The sequence below is a fragment of the Pyxicephalus adspersus genome, chromosome 3 (genome assembly GCF_032062135.1).
Source record: "Pyxicephalus adspersus chromosome 3, UCB_Pads_2.0, whole genome shotgun sequence".
NCBI classification, from domain to species: Eukaryota; Metazoa; Chordata; class Amphibia; order Anura; family Pyxicephalidae; genus Pyxicephalus; species Pyxicephalus adspersus.
In genome coordinates, this window is record NC_092860.1 from 127,244,482 (window position 1) to 127,268,271 (window position 23,790).

At 37.7% G+C, this 23,790-nt stretch overlaps 1 protein-coding gene across 2 annotated transcripts in view; it reads right to left on the bottom strand.

Moving 5' to 3' along the window:
* Positions 1-9,683: 9,683 nt before the first annotated feature.
* Positions 9,684-23,790, bottom strand: part of KLF3 (KLF transcription factor 3) — a 41,418-nt gene continuing 27,311 nt past the window's right edge. For both annotated transcript variants that reach the window (XM_072406333.1, XM_072406334.1), the window contains exons 2-6: positions 23,051-23,138; positions 15,379-15,874; positions 14,613-14,748; positions 12,301-12,461; positions 9,684-10,654 (exon numbers count right to left, since the gene is read on the bottom strand). In XM_072406333.1, coding sequence (XP_072262434.1) covers positions 10,473-10,654; positions 12,301-12,461; positions 14,613-14,748; positions 15,379-15,874; positions 23,051-23,107 — 1,032 coding nt within the window. In that variant the 5' untranslated portion in view covers positions 23,108-23,138 and the 3' untranslated portion in view covers positions 9,684-10,472. The remainder of the gene's footprint in view (positions 10,655-12,300; positions 12,462-14,612; positions 14,749-15,378; positions 15,875-23,050; positions 23,139-23,790) is intronic.

Consider the following 23,790-nt stretch of genomic DNA (forward strand, 5'->3'; position numbering starts at 1 on the left):
AATGAGCATTATTCATTTCTTCTACTAGGATTTTGTACTAACCTGACAAGCTCTTCAGGGCAGGACCCTCTCCTCCTCCTGTGTCACTGTCTATATTGGTCTGTCATTTGCAACCCCTATTTAGTGTACAGTGCTGCGTAATATGTTGGCGCTATATCAATCCTGTTTATTAATAATAACTAGCACTAGCATAGATATGGGTCAGTTACACCTTAGCAATAGTAGATGTTTCATTTCCAACTGCAAGGCTGAAAGTTACAAAACAAATGGGGCATTATATCTAGGAGAGATACTTTAGTTTTTGGCAAATCAGGCATGATGAATGATCTATCAGCTTCTCAGAGGAACTCCAATGCTAAGAATATGTATTCTACAATTTCCATTTCCCAGAAAACCATATGATTTTTGCAAAGATGTCTCACTATATTGGTATAGAGAATGGCAGGAGCTAAAAGATGAGTCTGCAAAGTAGGTAGAGAGGAGCCTGGGGCTAGGACCTAGGAATGTGCCAGTCTATGGGTAAAAATGGAGGTTAGTAATTCACATGTATCAAAAACTACCCAGGAAGTTGGGTGCAGTTCAGGTTAACTACATCAACAACTAATGGTATTAGCCAGTCTGGAAGAGGTCCATGCAAGCACTTGTGGTTTAGCTGCCTTGCTGCGTATATATATATATATATATATTCTTCCTGCTATATCTTTGCAGTAAGGGTGATGAAACTTCTGTAAAACTCAGCCTGGAAGAAAGTCAAGAAGTGGTTTAGCATACATCAAGCATTCTTTTTGTTCTGAGCTGTGAGTTTAGCCAAGAATTCCTGATTAATTGGGCTGGGTCATGCCTTGGTTTATGCAAGAAGCAAAATAAAACTATTTCTTTACTCTAATCCTCGAAAAATTCTGGCTGAATTTATATTCACACACTGCACAAACAGGCCAGTGCATAGTTGTGGTTCCAGCAGTGTTGTAATGTCTCTGTGTCACACGAAGCATTGATATAAAGTGCACATTCCAAACCTCCTGCAGAGATAAAGAGCACACTCCCATCCATTGGCCTGGGTGCCGCTCCCATCTTATTACACACTGGTGCTCTCCCTAGTGAGCGGTAACCGCCAGATTTCTATTTCAATTGCATCTTTGACCCACACTGTTTATTCTAGTATTAGAAGCGGGGAAGTTAGAACCCCTGCCAGGTTTTACTGATATCTGGGGCTGCATTTCTGTTCTGGGTACAACCCCACCTACTAAATTGTGAGCTCTTCGGGGTCCTTGCCTCCTGTATCAATGTTTGTATTAGTCTGTCATTTTCAACCCCTATTTAATGTACAGCGCTGCGTAATATGTTGGCGCTATATAAATCCTGTTTATTAATAATAAATAAATAAATAATAATAATAACAATTTACCAGACAAGGTTAAGGTTCTGCAGCACAATTCCTGGCACAGAAGGAACATTAATCTATGTTCACTTCTAGAATAGTAGCTTCTAGATCCAAGACAGCACTGGCAGTGTCAGTGCTGGTCCCTTTGAATCTTCAGAAACCACTGTGATTGTTTCCAGAAGTATCAAGTGATCACTATAATATTATTATTTTTTTTCTTTGTAGACCGCTAGGCCCTTTTTACCCCTTTACACTGGTATTGCAGGCTAGTTAATGCCCACATTGATATGCATTGCATTAAGGCAGTGTATTTATTTATATAGTCTACCTTATACACAAATGCAAAACTCACATAAAAGGTGCATTTAGTGCACCACACCAACACACATCTGGGGTGCCATTTCTAAAGGCATTATATTGCATCAACAAGCCTCAGGCATGCATTCCCACAATACAATAGTGTAAATGGGCCCTGGGGTCTATTGATGACTGGCAGAGTCATAATAAATACTTTTTTTACCATTTAATATTTTAAATGGTCTGAATAAATTTGGTCTTTTTTATTTATTTACTTGTATTTATATAGCACTAACATATTACAAAACCCTGTATAAACTCCATTGTCATATCACAAACTGTCCCTCGTAAGGGGCTTCCATCTTTATCATAGTCATATGGTATTATCATAGTCCAAGGTCAACTACGAGGGGAAGCCAATTAACTTAAATGCATGTTTTTGGAATTTGGGAGGAAAGCAGGGTGCCTGGAGGCAATCCACACAAACACGGGAAGAACATGCAAACTTCATGCAGATAGTGTCCTGGCCGAGATTCGAACCTGTGAACTAACGCTGCAATGGTCAGAGTGCTAACCAATGAGGGCACGGTTGGCTGCAGTTGGGGTTGCTCTGTGTCAGAGCCATTTCAGACCTGCAGTGAGCCACAGTGGTTTGCTGTGGGGTCAAAACCAGTCCTCAGTGAAAGGGAGCGGGTGGGAACCTTTTCTTACAAGTGGCTGCAGAAGATCGCAGCTGGATTCCAAAACTACCAAGTAGCTTTTGGCCATTCAGTTGCTGTTCCAAGATGTTTGCTGCAGCCGCAGCCTTGTGCAAATCTGGTTACTAAGAGCTGGAAAAATAATACAAGGATGGGCATGACTATGCCATCACAGTGACATGAAGCGGATCACATTTTTACAAAATCACTCTACTTTTCATTTAACGCATAGCTGCGAGAGGGCCCGTTGTTAGATATTAGAGATCACTTAGTAAAGCAGGACCCATCCAATGTCCTGTGCACGCTGCTCTTAGTTTTACATACAGGTCTTGTATATTCTCATAATACATACAACATGTCATAAACTTGGACCCACTAACCACATCATTGTCATTGGATAGAAATGTATAGTCGGGGTTACTTGAGGATCACCTCTAGCACTTTACAAAGGAATGTAAAGTCTTAACCCAAAAAATAAAACACAGAATGTTCAGCTTCCTCTTTCATTTCCTGTTCTTAACATTGTTTAGCTGATCGGACATGAAGAGAATTATATATCACATCAGTGTCACTGCTGGAGTGTGTAATAAAATGCCTTGTCCCCGGACACTAACATATGTCACTTATCATGACATGCAGCAACATTATTGGGTACATCCTCCTGCATTTCATTCTACCCATTCAGCATTGGTCAGGCCACATCTGGAATATGCAGTCCAGTTTTGGGCACCAGTTCACAAAAAGGACATTGTGGAATTGGAGAGAGTGCAGAGAAGGGCGACTAAAATAATAAAAGGAATGGAGGAACTCAGTTATGAGGAGAGATTAGCTGAACTGAATCTATTCTCCCTTGGGAGGAGACGTTTAAGGGGGGATAAGGTCACCTTGTATAAATATATAAATGGTGCATATAACTCTCTTCCAAATTATTCATTTTAAGATCATTACAAAGAATAAGAGGGCACTCTTTGCGTCTGGAGGAAAAGAAGTTTAAGCTCCGGATAAGGAAGCTCCCCTGTTGGAGCAAATTGTACCGGGGATTTTTTGCCGCCTTCTGCACCATGTCTTATAGGGTTTTATATCTGGGATATGTTTACTTCCCTAGTGGTTGAACTTGATGGACTTATGTCTTTTTTCAACCTGACCTACTATGTAACTATGAAACTCTGCATGATTTTTTCTCTGTTTTGTATGCCCGACCTTTCACCCAACATGAATCAATGGCGCCACCCAGGGAGGACATGCGTCAGGTATGGTGTATTTTAAAACAACATGACCGCTTTTTAACCTTAAATTGTGACATGACATAAAAAGTGCAGTGAGTAGGGAGGATGAGCAAAGTGCACTAAACAATAGCAAACAGTCAGAGAGATAAAATCCTTTTGCTAAAAAATGTTTGGTTGCTACAGGTTAATGTACTTGCATATTGCTTTTTTCCTGTTGATTACAATTGCAATTTAGGAGATCGCTCTATATGAAATATGCAGACAACATTTGCAGATTATTTGGGATGTGGAGGGCAGGCAAAATTCTGTGTCATTAAAAAATTGGATTGTATGAGCCTGTATTCTGTGTGCAAAGCCATGAGTTTGCTTTTAAAGCCAAACTCAATTCTTACTTCCTGTCCTCTTCCAAAGAGCCGGCTTACTTCTTACATCAGGCCTGAAGGCTTTAAAGACGAGTACTGAGGCAGGGGGCTGCAATGCTTTCAAAATGCTTTATACAGCACCCTGCCAACACCTTTCACCAGCCTCTATCTGTCTGCATTGCATACAGAAGCACAAAGACACAGTACTGATGTCACTGGGTCTGAAAAATGGAAAGTGTGAAATCAAAATAGAACTTTTTTCTTAAAAAAAATAAAAAGTAAGTGTAAGAGGGGTGATCCAGGGAATGCAAAATATAAGCAGAATGAATGTAGCCTTGAAAGAAATCCTCCCATGGGAGAAATTTTTGAGCTGCCATTGCTGACCCCTCCTTCTGGCAATTTTTTTCCTGTCTGTCATTCAGTGCTTTTGGTTTAGAACCTTTTAAATCACTGACCTTGAACAGATATAGAGATAATAATTTCAATTTTCCTTTACTTTCATTTGCTGCGTTTTCTAGGTCCTAAACCTGCAAATGAAGCAAATTAGAATTTTCAGGAGGCCAGCTATGGCAGCCTACATTTTTCTCTGGTGTATTTAAATGGGATTGTAATACTAACAAGCCTTCCTTCCTACACATGCAATATATATTTTTTAAAAAGATGTCAATAGAGTAATAATGATGGATAAATTAATGAGCTGAAAAGAATAATTACAGTGCAGGTAATAGGCAACAGGCAGTCAATGGAATTACCAGCCTAAATGAAATACCATGTCCTCATCATCACATAAATCAGACCTTCCATATAAATGAAGAAAAGAAACACTGAAAAAAAATTTGGGTCCATTTACAAAAATCTCTAAAACATGGAGAGCTGAGCAATCAAAACACATTTTAGATGTGCGCCTGAAATGGGCTAAAGGAAATTCCTATGAGACCTCCAGCAATCAAATACTATTGTAAGCCATTTGCAATTGGAAAGTGGGGAGATGAGAGCAAAGGTCCACGTTAACACACCTATTAGTATTGAGACTGAGCTATCTTTGCATCATCTATTCTGCATTTCTGGGAAAAGTCAATAAAAATTAGTTTGCAAGAAAAAGAGCATTGCAAAATATATAAACTTTACATTTATGATTTGCAAAAAAAGAACTGCTACGTACAAAGAAGACCTACATACTAACATATATAACAGTTTATACCGTATTATGTCAGTTTTCAGTACTCATAAAACAGCTCAGTGCACATGGGGAAACACAAAAAAGAAATATTAACAAAACAGAATTCACCACAGATTAACTTACCAAAAACTAGCTAAATAATATAAAACAAAAAGAAAAATTGCTTGCAGGACCACTTAAGGAATAACAATGCCAAAGTGTACACCCCATCCCTCAACACATTGTTTCATCCACTTCCCAGCTTATATCTCCCTGTGAGCTCCTTTGACTGATTCTTTTATTACCCACTTATGTGAACTCATTTTGGGAACATTAGGAAAGGTGTTGTCAATTCTCATGAAAGCAAACTTTCTACATGTGTTTTCATTTGATGATCAGAATATTTCTGTATGATCTTTCCTTCGTAGAATTGTCTGAGAAACTTAAAGTGGACTTTCTAAAACACTGAAGCTTTGCTATCTTATAGAAGAAATATAGAAATGTTTATTTTGCATTCTGAAATATCAGTGCACTGTCATGTGCCTAGGCTCTCTTGTGACTTAATAACTCTATTTCTGCTGTTTGAGATCTTCTAAGGCACCGCTGTCTGTGATTGCTAGCTTCTTGAGGCTTGGCGTAAGATTTACAATGCTGCTCACTATTGTCTTTGCTGGAGAAAAATCTGCACTTGTGGACCTCCACCGAAAAGACCTCCCTGCTTCTAGTATAATAAAGCTGCGTACACACCTGCAATTTTTCTCGTTGGAAAGGATCTTTCACGATCCTTTCCAACGAGAAAAGACTGTACGATCGGCAGATTTTCGCCCGATAATTGGCCGATACCGATTATCGGGCGAGAAAAATTTGCCGTGTGTACGCAGCTTAAGTCTGTGTTTCTCCTGCTGCTTCTTGATCATAGCTCCATCAGTTATCAGATCAGCAGCTCTGATCTTTGGAAGAAAGAACTGCTCCTCCACTAAAGCCTCTACACAGGAACAAGGCATGGTGTTGGAATGGTATTTATACAGACATGGGTGCAACAACCATTCTCATATGACTATGGTAGGGACATGTAATGATATGTCAGTGCTATATAAACTCAAAATTGTAATAATATATTGAACTGTGTTACGTAGTTCTCCATTGGGTGGTATTGTTTTGCTTAATCCATATATAATATTTTATTCTTCATAGTGGAACTTTATGGTTATGATGTATTTCTCTGTCTCTGTGTTCCTATTGTTTACAGGATTAAAAGCAAGAAGGGTTCAGCAGAATCATCTTGATGGTAAAAGTCATATATGCAACAGCATGGTAAGTCCATAATCAGGACATGAATGGCTGCAGGGACTAAGTGGTGACTAATGATTTGCATTCTGCTTTCTTTTGGGGCACAGCTTTCATAGAACATGTCCTCTATGAAGAAAAATAGGAAAGTATTGAGAAAAAAAAGCAGCTGCAGTTGCGTACAATATTATTTGCTACTCTGGTTTCAATGCTTTTTTAGTCACTGGGAACAGGGATGTCAGAAACTAACAAGACAGCCTTGGGGTCACTATGTTTTTCACCTACAGGCCTCTCGCTACCTGATCCAACAGTGTTGCAAAGCCATATTTATACCGTAGTAGACTATGGCATTATTAGTTTCTATAGGTGATACAGATTCCATTAAAAGGTAAACAGCTGATCCATGGGAAAAAAGGTATTAAAACGTATGTGTGCACTAAAAAAGATCTTTTTCCTAAAATGCTGTTTAGCACCAGGCAGGACCCCCAGTGATAAATAAGTCAATGGGGAACAAAGTAATTAACACTGCAAGCTGCACTAAGGGTGGGCAGAGGACGACCAATACAAATAGTTTAAAAAGTGAAATTTAAATATATCTTTCCGCAGCATACCAACATTTAGTATAGGACTAAAGTCGAAATTCCAATTCTGCATGGCAGCCAGGAAATTAGTATTTCAGAAACATAGATAGGCATGAACATACTACAAGTATCCTTGTAAAATGTTAGATTTGCAAGCATGGATCTCCTACCTACAAATGAAGAATTTATACTAAAATTTGTTAACAAAGTTCAATACACTTGAAAAATGTTTCTTTACACTTTTCCCCTCCTATTGTGTGTTAATTCCCCCACCTTCTAGATTGTAAGCTCTTCGGTGCAGGGTCCTCTCCTCCAGTGTTACTGTCTGTATTCATCTGTCATTTGCAACCCCTATTTAATGTACAGTGCTGCGTAATATGTTGGTGCTAAATAAATCCTGGTAAATATTAATAATACACTTCTTGGGGCTTCCTGGACACTTAAGAGGTTTTCTAAAGTAGATTCTGCTGGACATTTCCAGAAAAACTCTTCATAAACATTGATATGGAACACCAGACAGCACAGCTGCATGACCGGTAGACTGATAACCAACATACTTTCCCATAAGATTGCCAGAAAACATATTCAGATGTCGGGTGACACCAGAATATAATGTACTAGGACATTTATATTCTGCCTTCGAGGACATGGATGGCTCCAACATTTAAACTTTGAGCAAATATTACTGAAAAACTCTCCAAATAGGCAAACTTCTAATAAGTAAAACTAAGTGTACATTTAATGCCTAGTTTCCATCTCGAGCCCTATAATCTCACAGCTGTGGTGTGTACTTTGAGGCTCAGGCAGACCTCTTTAACACATTCACAATAGTTACCAGACCCTCACATGTCCCCTTACCCCTCCTCATTCAGAGAAACCTTGCTGTCTGTTTTGTCTCATGAAATGTGTGAGAATGCAAACACTGCCACTGATTGTATTTGTAGAATTCTGGATCTGTTCTGTGTCACAGCTCACACTTTATATAAACGGAGGCCCAACTTAACATGCAATGTCTGATTGCTGAGAATTGTATGTAAACAAATAAACATAAAATGTTAGTGAATTCAATATGAAACAAACAATTGCATGCTACATAATCTTCATTGTTCAGTGCAGTTTAGAAAAAAAAGTTATACATCTAAGTTACATTTTATATGGAAAAACAGGAAAACTACATTATCTCAAGAATAAACCCAAGGCACCACATGTGGTCATGCATGTTAACATTCATTATTAATAAAAAACAGACATGCCTTTAACATGTATGTAAATAAATACATGCAATGATGTGTTATTTTAAAAACTTTTTAAAAAAAAATTAATATCTTGCTTTTTTCGCAGGTTAAAGTATTTGGTATTTTTGATTCGGTAATGTTGGGCTTTAAATGATCTTTTGTGTGTTATTGTTTGCTACCAGCAGATGGTGCTATGTTTCATGTAAAGCATGTAACAAACCTATAATGTTGCAGATGGCATGAGTTTGTTACACACTTTATATACAAGGAAACAGAGACATGCAGTTTTGTGTCTCAAATATAAACCAAAATTATTTTTTATTGGCATTTTCAGGTAAAAAAAGGCCTGATTTAATAAAGCTCTTTTTTTTTTTTTTTTTTTTTTAGCGTCTTAAACCTTGCTCCGTATGTCCCAGTCCACACAACCAGAAGGGATATCTCCAACAAGGGCACTTACTCCTCATCTTAGATTGTAAGCACATTCGGGCAGGGTCCTTTTTTTCCTCCTGTGTCATTGTTTGTTATCTGTCTGTCATTTGCAACCCTTATTTAATGTACAGCGCTTCCAATATGTTGGCGCTGTATAAATAGTTTAATAATAATAATTAGAAAAAAAAGGACCTAGCAGAGGATCCAACCTGTCTCCACTTTATTAAAAAGTACTCTACAGCTATTTGTCGGAGCCAATCCGCTTACTTCCTGTTCTGATAACCACTAAAAAAAACCTATAGGTTAAAAATCTATCCCCTTAGATTGCTTCTAAATTGATCCACAACTGGTCAAATATCAGCATTTGGCAAGCCTCAAGGAAAGCACATTGCTGTTCCGTGCAAGAGTAAATCATGCTGACGGGATATATTGTGGTTGCATTCCTTCCTATAATCCTGAAAAAGGAATTTGAGCAAAAACACATTGCATTACCAGATTTTCAAAAATAAACCATTTAAGTAGCAAACAATACAATACCAGCATATTATCATCATAAAGCATTTTATTACTCTTTGTGCGCTTTGTTTATCAGCTGTTGTTGATTACTGTTGAGCTGTAGTGCTTTCAATGTGTTTTTACTATGAGGCACAGTGGATCTAGGCTTGGAAAAAACAATAAGACAATGGCAATTGTCAGTTCATAATTAAGAAGCTTTAGAAAGAACAGGATACCACATTATACAGAATAATCGCTTCTTATAGAACACTATGGCAAGGCCTGCATAATATCAAAATGTTTTAAATAGGATCCTATATATTGTTCAGAATGAGTGTATGGGTGGAGGATACCAATGCTGCACAATCAAATTACTACATTTAAGATTTATTCTACCTTTTCTATTTTTGCAGATGCTTACATAAAATACCAGTAATTGATACTTCATTATTATACTTCATTATTTGTGCATCTGAAAATATTATCTGCAGTAAAATGTAAAAATTGGACTCCTTACTGAAACCAAAAGCCCATTTTATCCTTCTGTACAAATTATTTTTTATTTTAAAAATATATACTTTTAATATTATTCAAGTACATTGCACATCATAATACATGGCAAAATTGTAAATCTAATGAATAGGTAGATACATATATAAGATACAAAGAAAATAAAATTGTGTAGCGTTAGATTTCTTATCGATTAAGGGATGGACCATTAGTTCATGACAGAAACATCAAAAAACAAACTATTTTCGATAACGACATATATTTGGTGTTGTCCACTTTTTATTCTTTTTCACTCTTCAAAGTAGGTTTCTTGTGTTTAGGTATCGTGGCATAAAACAGAAACAAGCGACAAGAAATCTTACGCCAAAGTATTTTTCAAAAATGTATTTTTAATTGTGGACGATAAAAAAAAGAATAAAAATTTAGCACTAACACGTGTGAGGAATGTGGCAAGATGAAGCAGACTAGGCATTGTGTTGATAATTAAATACAGGTATTATAAGTTATTTTCATTATGATATATGGCTTGCAAATACACGTGAAGCAGTATATTGTCCTTGTTTGTTTTCCATTTCCTGAGGTGTCATAAAGGGCAGGAAGTTACTGCTTAGCCTCCATTAAAAAAATAAAATAAAAAAAGTTCACATTCTTAGGTCTGACCCGTGGCAAGTACAATGAGGTTAAGAGAACATCATCCACTGACCCTATGGAATTGTAGACTTGTGATTCAGACCAGCTGAATCCAGATTTTGCTGAATAGACAAGAAAAGAAAAACTAAAAACAAACACACACAAAAACCCCCAAAATTCATTCAGACAAGCATGTGTCTTTTTCTGTGCAGGGCAAGGTGGTCCGAGCGGGAAAAGCTGCGGTCACAGTCTGGACACTGAAATGGTTTGATTCCAGTGTGTTTACGGAAATGCCGAGTCAGTTCGTCAGAGCGGGCAAATTTCCATGTGCATCCTTCCCAAGTACACTGATAAGGCTTTTCCCCTAAAAGAGAGAACAGGAAGATCATGTAAGTGCACGGAGCAGTAGAATTAGTACAAACTGTAAAGGTCTCCTGCAATAACTGGAAAATCAAAAGAAAATAGCGATCAAATACAGCAGTCTATAGGTTTTTGTTTTGCTTAGCTGTATTAACCTAACATGCTCATGTTTGTACAGAGCTACGGTATATGCATTCTTCTGCATGACCAGCCCTCCTCCCCGTAGTTGTGTAATAAAGGTCCCCGGGCAGCTAAAAGTTTTCCTTGCATGTTTGTGTGTTTAAACGTTATTATTATTATTATTATTATTATTATTATTAAGAGGAGAGGACCCTGCCCCGAAGAGCTTACAATCTAGTAGGTGGGGGAATTTCACACACAAAGGATGTGAGATATGTAGTGTGGGAAGTAGTGATGGTTTCAAATGACAGAAGAAGCCGGGTAGGCAAGTGTGAAAAAATGGGTTTTGAGTGCTCTTTTAAATGAGCAGAAAGTAGGAGCAAGCCGAATAGGACGAGGAAGACCATTCCAGAGAGTTGGAGCAGCTCTAGAAAAGTCTTGTATTCGTGCGTGTGATGAGGTTATGAGTGAGGAAGTCATTAGTAGGTCATTGGAGGAGCTGAGAGAGCGGCTGGGGGAGTATTTTTTAACCATGTCAGAAATGTAAGTGGGACAATAACTGTGTAGGGATTTGAAGGCAAAGCACAGGAGCTTAAATTTGATTCTAAGGTGAAAAGGAAGCCAATGGAGAGAACTACAAAGAGATGTAGCGGAAGAGGAGCGGAGCGAAGGATGGATGAGTCTGGCTGCAGCATTTATGGTTGTCTTGCCTACATCATGCAAAAAACACTAAAGATAACTTTATTTGATGTATGGGGGCACTTTCTTGCATAAAAAAAATTCCTAGATTTCTTTATTGTCGGCTCTAAGCGGCCATGGAAAAATAAACAGGATGGTTACATTACTAAACATATCACACAATTCCTTTTGGCCCTGCACCCTGCACAGTATTCATACCATAAGACCAAATTGACCACAAAAAAAGGTATTTAGCATTATAAAAATAGGATATTGACAACAATAATGACACCATATATTTATAAGTGTTATAAATATACATTATGCAATTAATACTTTAGGTTCACATCCACTAAATAAACCCAGGATGAGAAGGAATGCAAAATCGAACGGCAAATGTATGTTTATGGAACAGTGCGAATGCATATATCGCTGCATAACTTGCTGCAGGGAATGAATGAACTTGTGTGTGCATGCATAGGAGTAACGTCATGCTGGCCTGGCCAAACAAGACCTGGAGCCCAGAAGAGAACTGTTGAGATGCTGATATAAGAGTATTTTAGACTGGATTTAGACTGGATTTTAGACTGGATTTCTAAAATTAAAACTATGGTCCATGGTGCAATAAGGCCACCCACACATACTGCTGACTTACATTAACACATTCCCCTTTATAATAAAAGGTTCTGATGCTTTAAAGTGATTGAAATGCTTTACAGCCAGGATCCTGCAATTAAAATGTGCCTGGAGCTGTACACTGAATTCAACCCTCATGACTACCATGAGAACCAAAATTCCTTAGCCTCCTATGAGAGGGACAGTCTGTAAATACAGGTGCTGGTGAATGCTGACCTGTGTGTGTCCTCCGGTGTGCCTTTAAGTGGGAACTTTTTGTGTAAACTTTGTTGCAGCCATCATAGTCACATCTGTGTATCCGTCTCTTCCTCTGCGTCTCTGGAGACTCCACTGGTAGTGGCCTTTTGCTTGGGTGAACTATAACTGATGGGTGATGTCTGCACAGAAACAAAACATAAAAATTTACTTTATAAATGTAAAAAAGTAATACAGTGTAAACTTCTGATAATATAAAAGTTAATGTCTGGAGCACAGGTATGAGCAGAGTCTGGCAATGTCAAGAGAAACTGCATTTCATCTGATAATTCATATAATATATACACAAATTTTATTTGTCCTTCCCACCTGTTGCCATTCCCCCTGCTGCATTTGCTGGTAATTCCCAGCTGACAAAATGACAGCTACTGTAACTTCCAATCAGCTTCAGAGATACAAAGTACCATTATTGTTACAATGTGTTTGCTTTGTTCATTTCATCTGCATATTAAAGAAGGTAACTTCCCCCCCCCCAATACAGTTTCTATTTAATCTCCTATTAACCTTCAATTTAGTCTATTGGGCCCTAATATATTTCTTTACTGCTGCTTTTTTTCTTTTTAAGACTTTTTAAACTTGAAAAATAAGACAGCTCTAGCTGAGGACAGTCAGAAAAAATCCCAGGAATACTTGGTAACATTAATCTCTAGACACAGCACGGTCCATCTACTGGATGTGGGAGTTTATTTTTTTTGTAATAATTAACAAGGTCATGTTCCCATTTCCCACGCAAATAAACTCAGGATTGCAAAACCCTGTTGCATTTTAGTTATCTCTCTGTACAAATGTGCCATTTCCTACAAAAGTAATCTGAACCAGCACCCCCCCCCCCCCCCCACCTTAAATAGAAAGAAAAATCTGCTTTACATAGTGTTGCTCTGAAAATCTCTATTCATTGGAAGAAAAATTTGTTATTGTCTCAGTCACTCCTTTCAGGGCAATTAAGAATTTCCTGTTGCTTGTTGCCAACAGGAGGGTGCGGTCCTTGCTTTGTAAATGACGTCAATTCCTAAAAGTAGAGTTCAGCCCGGCTGCCCCACCCATTGGAAGACTTTAAATTGGCTCTCTGCATTGAAAACATATTGCCACACCACAGGTTGAATAAAGCAACGACTACATCTACATTCCAGGACACCTTGTCTTGTTTTTCCTTGTTTTAACCTGGTTTCATCTACATAAAGCAAAGGCCTTTCATTTTCACCCATTACCATATGTAAAGAAAACACATTCTGTAAAGGGAAAGCACCTCTCCTACAGGTGCAGGAACTAATCTTCAGATTTATTTGACTTGTGGAATGGGGTTAATTTAAAATGTCTTAATAAAAAATGTTAATGCTAATAAATGTTAATGTTAAAAATCCTTTATTCTCACCATCTGTAGTAATAAATTGATTGCATACATGGGCACTTTTGTTTTGGATAGAGACGGGAAGGTATAAACCCTTATCAGGTCATTTTTGCTGGCTGTGTCCCACTGGGGAGATTTCCCCTCATGTCCTATTTTGGAGACAAAACTGGAAATGAGAAGAAATCTCTATAAAGTTAGGGGAATGATCTCAGACAGCTGTCACCAGATTATTTATCCCTAATAAATAATTTATGTTCATATCTTTCTCTACAGGCAATTCTAAAGTATTGAATTTCCTATCAATTTTTGGAGACATATACAGCATAACCTCTCCCCAATAAACAAACAAGAATACAAACTTGATAAAAGCTCTTAATAGTTCAAATAAAAATCTTTTACATGCACATTAATCATATCACACATTAAAGGACTGAAAGGAGAACAGGACTCTTTTCTGGCATTTTGTCATGGATTCCCTTTAGAAACAAATAAGGAAATTTAATGAGTGAGCTGAGAACTATATGTTGTCAGATATATTTCAAATGAACCGCCATTGTCACACACAACTTTTACAATATAAATGCAATAAAAGGTGATTTTTAAAATGTGATTAGGTCATATTGGCATTAGTGGGTTGAGTATGAAAATGATACAAATCGCAGTTTAAAGTATCTGAGCAACTCTACACTTACATTAGCCTACCCACTCTCCAATAGTTTGCCATTTAACCCTAATTTTATTTATTGGTGGCTTTGTAGCAGAAAAAAAGTTTTTACTTCCTTGTAATGCGGATTTAAAACATTTACAGGTTCTTAAGTATTATGTTCCATTGAAATGAAAGTTTTTATTGATAGAGTTCAGGACTTCCATGTAGAAGTGTTATTAAAACTACATGTAGCTGTTATTTCAAGAAAGTATCACTTACTCATGGAATATTCCCTTTGGAGGCGTACTGATACCAGGTGACATTTGTTCTGGGTACATTTCTGTAACTGCCTGCTCCAAACCAGGCTCCACTTTTATGTTTTTTACCAGAGGAGACTTTTCATAACACTCAGGTACTGCAATGAAAACAAAATTGTCTTACATTTTGCCATTTTATCATGTCTGTCAAATTAAACTGAACAGCAGTAATAGTTACAGTAAACATTTTGTTACTGACATTGGGTATAGAGTGAACTACATTATATATTATATTAGAAAACATCTGTATATGGAAAATATCTTTGCAATAGCTTAAGAGAAATGGTGGTTAATTTCAATATCATTGAGTAAAAACATGAATGTGCTGGAAAGTTTGGAAAACACTAGTTTGTAGCAAAGCATATACAACCAGGGCTTATTGGTCTTGGAATTGTTATTGGGAACTTGAAGACCATTAAAAAAACATGCAACCTAAACAAATCACCAACTTAGGGTATTTTGTGCCAAGTTTGCTCTCTTGTATTTAGGGCTTTATCCAATTTGAATAAAGAAGGGTTTCCCAAAAGCATAAATCTTACCAAAAGTGGATGTTAGGATGGTAATATCATATAAGCACATGGGGACTAATTTGTGTCTAAATAATGTTGCCAGGAAGAAATCCCCAAATCATGTGTATGTGTGTTGTGGTAACCTTTGATAATCTCTTGTATAAAAAAAATGATGCTGCATTCTAGAATTTATAAAACTGCCATACATTCATTACTTACTGTGCTTGCTGCTTTGACTTTCCATCTCTCCTGCTAGAACTGTGGATACCATGATGGGCTGTTGAAGATGGGGTGCATACATTAATGACTGTACATGAACCGGCTGTACAACCACAGGCTGTATGAGAGGAAGAAGTCCTGAATTCCTGTAAGTCTGTCTTGGGAAGGTAGGTAATATAGGGTTAATAGCCAATGGCATTGGAAAAGGTGGCAAAGCAGGTGGGGATGGGGTTAATTTTTTCATTGGAGGACTGGAGGAGGGCATAAATATTATTGGAGAGTTTCTCTTGGGTGACTGGTACTTTACAGGAGACGGGGAGCTTCCAGAGGAGGGTGGAGAGTTCCTTTTGTTTGTAGTAAGGTCCACTGGCTCCATTTGGAAACCAGAATATGCTTCGGGGCTGTGGTAGAATTTACTGTGCAGCATGCCTGGGGTTGGATAAATGACGCTGTATTTGTTAGTCTTCAGTGACTCAATGTAGCTGGGTTGATATGGCTACGGGAGAGAAAAAATAAAACAAGTCAGAAACACCTTCAACAGAAAAAAAATTCAAACAGTAGATAATGTACACACATAAAATGACTGTTTAGATTGGAAAATGCCAGCAGACACACATGCAGGTTTGTCCGAAACGCTGTGCAGAATTGATACATAGATTCTGTATGGGTAACATGGTAAGAAGCACTCTCAATGGAGACCGGTGGAGGTGTTGTGCGTACCGAGGTCCAGCCCAGCCATAGCAAAATATTTGATGCTTCAGGATATGGAGGAGATTATGACGTCTGATGTGATGGTGCTCACATTGGTTCCTCCAGCCAAGCCAATACAGCTAACCGATATTAATAAATGCATTAAAAACATATTTTAATGTTTCAAGGTATTTATACAAGGGCTGTTATATGGAACAATAAACTTGTATGCAAACATTTTCATAATTTGTTTACTCAAGCCGAGTGGAAGCCATAAAGTTTTATAGTCCTATAACAACCACCACTTTCCTTGACCCCCAACTCCAACACTTCTAAGAGGCAGTGATTTAGGATAATCTTATCATTGCATGCTACTGGTATTTGAGGACATATGTAGCACAGCCATAAAAACGTGTTAGCTTCCTATAGTTCACACTATTGTAATTCGAAGCAATGGCATGGTTAGTGTGGTTTTGTAATTCAATTCTGTAGACGTAATGAGGAGATGATAGGGGAAACATATGGCAGACAAAGTTAACATTCAAAGTTTTGGCCAGCCAATGACACCCTTCAGAAATAAAAGAAAAAAAACATTTTAGAAGACTATGTTCTGTATGACCAAATCGCCTGCCAAAACCCATGGTGTGGTTCTTGGCTCACAGCTTAATATGACTAGGTTTCATCCCGTAATAAAGCAATTACCGCATCTCACGAACTTTATCGCCATGGAAATATCCATTGTAATATTAAAAGTTTCAACTTACAGAAGGGAGGTAGTCTGGATAGAAAAAAAAATCCCCCCCAGTTTTGTAATCATCACGGTCCTCTTACATTGTCTAGATGGTGCTATTTGCACAGAGAAAAAAAAAGTTGGCAACAGGGGAAATATGGTGACTTCACAATTTAAAACTTGCAGAGTTTGCTTAAAAGAACTATAAAAAAAGAGCTGATGTGAAGGAATTTACAATTTCATGCCAAACGGACTTGGAATCAGACTTTTAGGAGGTATTGGAACATGTTCTTAAACAACTGTGTTGACCCCACATCTCTGAAAAGCTTTGGCAATACATTTGCTGTGCACATGTCACCTTTCCTTGAACTGCTATGACAATATGTTCCACAGGACAACGCAGGAAAAAAAAAAAAGAAATGCACAGGTAAGGGTGTGCAACTGCTCCAAGAAATTATGTACAAACGGATACAAACCAGCCTTCCCTTCCAACCTGCACAGTTGTATCTACTCCACGTCAGTACTGAAATGCTTACTCTGATTTCACTGCACACTATTAGCATTTCACAGTGTGCTTTAGAAGCTGACAAACTTTAAAAACCACTAAGCTGTACAGTATTTACAATCGCCACTCATTTCCTCCTAAATCTATATTTTCCAGACGGTTACAATGCAGAAAACAATGGGCTGATTGAAATATTTTGTATATTTTGTTTCTCCTCCTGTGTCACTGTCTGTATTAGTTTGTCATTTGCAACCCCTATTTATTGTACAGCACTGCGTAATATGTTGGCGCTATATAAATACTGTTTATTATTATTAATAATAATAATAATAATAATAAATATTGTAGACCAATAAATTTTGTAGCAAGGCTCTGAAAGATGCATACTAGAAATAACAAATGGACGATGCATTTTAGATTGTTATACATCATAGTCATTGTGAGCCCCTTTGAGGTACAGCTATTGACATGACTATGGACTGTAAAGCGCTGCATAATATGTCGGCGCTATATAAATACTGTGTAATAATAATAATAATAATAGTGACCCTGTGCAGTGCTTCCGTCCCTGTACATCAAACCTGATGGTATACCCAGCACAACCATTCAATGATTCTGGGAATTCTCATTTCCCCCCCTTGTAGTCAATCAGCGATTCATCTGCTGACCGAGATTTCCTTTGCTGTCTGATGTCAGACAGAATTCCCATTCTGAGCTACGATTTCCTTTTCCAGAGGAGTGTTTATACAAGTAATAAACAGGGCACACAAGATTCTCAAGTCATGAACACAGCGTGCGCAGGAAGCTGAATGCCGTCATTTTCACATATACACCCAGTCATTCCAAAGTGTCCGATAGGTTTTCTTCTATTGGCAAATCTACAAATGTGGAATCAGGTAGCTGAAATCACTTTGTAGCATATATTCCAAGTGTGTCATTTTTAAATTTAAAATTCAATGGTCACTGCTAGCGTTATTTAGTAAAGAATTGCAGAACAATAATGTGCAGAAGGCTTGAAATCCAGACTGAGCAAACCCAAATTATTTCATCCTTAGATTGCAGAACACCAAAGTTTGATTGGCTGCAATAAGTTAACCTGTACTGCTATTTAATTAAAGAGAAAGCACTGCGATCAGGATGGTATTGATTTCCTCATGCCATTATTAGGGGGAAACCCAAAATTTGTCAGGTATCACCAGACAGTAGGCAGGGGGAATCACCTAGTTGAGGCAATTGTCGGAGATTGTATTTCCCACTCACTTATGGTGCTTTTATCTAACTTCCTGTTATCTCTGTGGAGTGGGAAGTAAAGAGAAAGAAACTAAAAGCTTGACTAAAAATCATTCCTAATGTACCCAAAATGTCCCCATACTTTAAAGTTCCACAGTTACAACAATTTTTTTCTTGTAGCTTGCTGCAACTTTTTCTTAAGCACGAACCAAAGCATTTTGCTGAAGGCTCAACCACTGTCCCAGCAGCTCCCATTCAAGTGATACGGACACTTCCTTTTGGATGTCCAGTGGAAATGGCTCTCAGAATCCAGAAAAGACCTGCAAGTGATGTCAGGGGGATTGTAAGGACTTCATCTACAGCATGCATTAGTGGTCCCCAACGAACCGAGTGGTCTATTCAAGAGACGTGGATAGTGAATTTGGATAAGCATATCTTTCCTAACAAGGGAGGAACATACAGGAGGAGTTTGAGAGTCAGGGGAGGGAATAAGCATTTACCTGGTGATTAGATTTTAAGTAAAATGTTATTTGGTAATGTTTAGCAGTTTTATCATCATGTGGTATTTAAAGAAACCACTCTTTAGAGTTCTTCTTTAAAGTCAGAGAAAGCAATCTGACATATTAAAGCAAATGAAGTGAAATATTAGTGATGAGGATTAATTCTTTCAAGTGCCAGACAAAATGACCTAATACAAGTAGAATCATGGTGATTATTCCAAGCAGCCTGTTTAGGAGAGAAGGCCAGAGAGTGTCCAGAGCGCCTTTAAGGAGGCTGGGAGAAGATGAGGTCATTGCAAGTAACCGGCTGAAGGTTTGGCAGGAGGAGAGATGTGTGCTTGGTGCCAGCTGAGAAGTCTGAACTTCAGATGCAGATAATCTAGCCATCATTCTCACATAGGTTATACTTGTTGAGAGCATGTCTGGCTTTTGACGTAATTAGCAGAATGGGGAACACATGATTTCCAGGTCAGTCCCAAGCCTTGTACTGTACACCTTCAGCTTTGTGATTTTGTGGTATTTTATAGGAAAAGATCTGTAATTTGTGCATGTGACTGCACAGATAAATGGTTTCCTAGCACCAGCGCCATTAATCCTAGACCCGTTTTAAAATTCTAGCAAAATAAATGCAGCAGGAAAACGTTCAAGAGAGACCTGCTGCCAAGAATCTGAAGAACTTTTAGAATTGGGGGAATTTTTTTATGTACACAGTGAACATATTAAAGGGTAGTAAATAAATGGGGAACCAAACATTATAAACATAGATGATGAATGTCAGATTCACTATACTACTACTACTATACAAATAGACCTTGTAGTGTCTCATGTCAAAATGAAAGAAGAAGAAGAATATTGCAAAACAAATCAATATCTATTTTCTTCTGCAAGTAGGAAGTCAAGTCCATGCACTAACTTCATACATATATTACAGAAAGCCTTCAGTTTCAGTAACTGTGACACCAGCTATTCTCAACCAGAGTCCATAGAACTGCAGGTTTCCTTCAGAAAGTTGCGAGGGGCTCCTCAAAACTGATGTACCTCCCATTGATGATGCCTGTATAGTTCTGGGCCAACACTACTTTATAGAACCAGCTACTGCTAATGCTGTTTAGCCTTTTTTTATATAGAGTGCATTCTAGCCATTCTTTCCACTAACCACCAATTAAGAGACTTGTTTCCACTGACTTCCCCCCCACCCTCCAAAAAAATTGCTTTTGTAGGGGTCCCCCCATAGCCTGAGATTTATTGCAAAGGTTTCTTGGTTAGGGGGGAATGTTAGGAGAAGCTTTGAAAGATTGTGTTTGATATATTGTGATTGTATATGCTACACATTGTTGTGGTATTTTTCAGTTTTGGGTCCTTATTACCAATTGACTGCATTGTATGTTTAAATGGTTCTACAGTCATATTGTATCATTACAACAGCTACAATCTGTAACACTGTAATGTAACAAAATGATCCTGTAAACAGGACAAAAACTATTGTGCATTTTGGTAAAAATGATTATTCCTAATGGAAGCCATCCTCCATTAGTTAGAATATATATATATATATATATATATATATATATATATATATATATATATATAAATCCTAACATTCTTGTAAGCACAGGTTATTTTGTAGAACTGTAACTGCACAGATAACTTATAAAGTCATTGTGGGTCTTTCCATATGTTCCTACAGTTAGCCCTTTAAAAAACTTTCAAAGGCCAAAATTGAAAGCCACGTGCAGGGTTTAACTGTTGGAGAACTACAAATTCCAGTGACTATTAGACATAAAAGCATCCACAGTAGCTGAAGACCCAAAGGATTAAAATACTTGGATTAAAAATTCCATCACTCTCAAGATTCCAGAACATTTTATTTTAAGGCCAAAGGATTGAGATGGTCTCCAGACCACATCTGGGGTAAAGGATCCAAATTGGATCAGAGGCTTTTAGCAGTAGAACATATAAATGTTTTCCTTCCAATGGATATATTTTTATTTCACTTCTAACTTGTCAGCAGAATTAGCCTCAGAATGTTTTTAAAGATTTCTTCACATGCTGCAAATTCTGATTTCCATGACAACCTGATTCCTTTTCACAAATACAGGGTAGGAGGTTTAGAAGTCGATTTATAGAAATGATCTAATCGCATAAGCTCTCTTGACTTCGAATGGAAACCAAATGGCTTTCTGAAAGCATTTTTCCTACTGCACAGAAGCACAATGCCAGCTTTTGGCTCCATTTGCTTCACCTCACAGGTTATATTTATTTGCCAGGGCAAGGCATCGGTTCCAAAGTGCTGTGAGCAATCTACTGATTGTTCTTTTTCTCGTTCAATATTGCACACACAAGAAAGCAGAGTTTGAAATTTTATTCTGCATGAAACATGGGCTAGACATGGGACCCGTGTTAAAAGACATGACCCATTAGGTCTTTTGCATTGAATATATTGTGTCTCTGGACACAACCCACCCAAACTTTCATTGCAAGCTCACACCTGAGATGGGAGAGTTAGGGGGTTCTGGCATCACTACGTCACTATGGGAGGAAGTTTCTTCCCCTTTGAGTGACACCCAGCTCCATGCGCGGTCCGGAGTTGGTAAATTTAGTGGTCCGTGGGTACAAAAAGGTTGGCGACCACTGTACAAGAATATGTAAATCTACAGTAGCTGAAGAGGAACATGACTTAAATCAGTTGTTGGATCAAAAATTATTTAACTATTACTTAATTAGTCCCAATGCCAGAATGTTTTATTGTAGGGCCAAATGAAGAACATGTCTAGGGTAAAACATTTAAACTGGATTGTAGATTCCTAAATATTTTCCTTCTAATAGCTAGTATATTTAGTTATGGTATTTTCGGTCATGAAAATTTTTAAGAAATTGTGTCCTTATGTACTCTCGAACTTTACATATTTCACCAGCCCACTTAATTATCCAAAGTTTCAAACCCAATATCTGTTGAAAAATCTCCCCAAGAATCAAAGCATTCTACTGGAATGCAGAAATATGAAAATCTTTTTGATTGGAAGCTCTTATATACGGACTAATACTGCAGCGGAGGGAAAACCAATTTAATTCATGTCCTGCTAAAACAATTACCGCTGTCTAAGTATCCACATCCTGCCTGCGGGACAATTACATCCGCTGAGTGAGACACGAGTCTTCTAAAAAGGCAGCGAGGAAAGCAGACTAGGTGATCTGATTGCTGGGAGTTTTAGACTTGGGGCTGGCTCAGACTCCTGACCAGTTCTTCATTAGCAGCTAACTTGTAGGACACTAGCGCAAGCTCAGAGGAAGCTGCCAGCATTGGCACGAGCTGCAGGATAGATTCAGAACATTAACAGCAGACTGGCTTCTGCTACACAGCTATACATAAATCCAATTTCTGGAGCCTCAGTGTGTAATAACAGTCGCTGGACGCTGCCTAATACATAGATCAGAACACTTCTGAAAAAACAGTGTTATAAAAGAGTGCACAAATCCATGGGGGGAAAAATTATTCTGTATACTCCACTATGAATTCCTGCTCTGGGAGTAAAACAGCACACAAGCAGATGTATTACCAATGAAATAATGTGTGGCCTGACAACTGTGATTTTAAAGTGAGATTCCAACTCTCTTTTTTGGTTTATTGTTGTAGGGATGCAAATAACTAGGGAATGGTTATTACTATTAACCAGTATTTATATAGCGCCAACATATTACGCAGCGCCATGTTCTATTACTTTTGTCACACGGACTGATATCCAGTACTGGTATGAATACTCAGGGATAGGAAGACATTTGTGATCAGTAGGAGGGTAGTAAAACCCCCTCAAGGTCATAGACACATCAGCACCAGTTATTGTTAGCAAAGCAAATTAGGGAGAAAATGTACATCTTTCATAGGTAAACCAGGAAAGTTATAGGAGAATTCAGATTCTTGCATAGTACCAACTGCCAGTTCACATATATAAAATATCGATTATACAAGTAGTACCCCAAAGCTTTGTTGCCAAAAGATTGATAATATATACTGCATACCATTGGAATGGGCTCCATGGCCTCCTGCTTGATTGGAACTGGATCAAACATCAGCATTATGACATCAATAGCACCTTTGTGTTCTTATCTAAAAAATTAAGAAGATAACATATCATTACAACTTTGCAGTATAAAAACTTTCTGCAGCAAAATGGAAAAGATACAGTAGCAAAATGTAATTATTTTGGGACTACATCAGCAGTACCATATTGGTGTCACATTCTAAAATAAAAATGGTAGCATTCTCCAACAATACTCTATAGAAACCACGAATGGCATAAGTTCATGCCGAGACTCCCAACCGCAGGCCAATTCACTAATTTTGGGCTTAGCCATTGTTTTTGAATAGGTGAATGTTTAAACATGAATACACATTCTAACACAAAGGAATATGATTTTCTGAGTGCTTTAAATCAATTAATATCTAAATTCTGGTGAAGGGCAGTATTCCCCGATAAAACTAAAGCACATGTACATCAAATCTCCCCCCCCAGGATTTTACCACATACTATATAACAAAATATTTTTTTTTTTTTAGCTAGGTAACTAGAAAATTCTTAATAAATGTTGTAATGTGTTCCCTATCTGCCCTAATAAAAGATAAGCATCTAAAGTATTCCAGATATTACATTAGCACTTTACAGGCTAGAATTCTTCTAGTAAATCTAATCAGTTCCCATTTGAAACCACCTTTAATTGGTCACCTATATTGCATGTGTCCAATAATAATTCAATAAAGA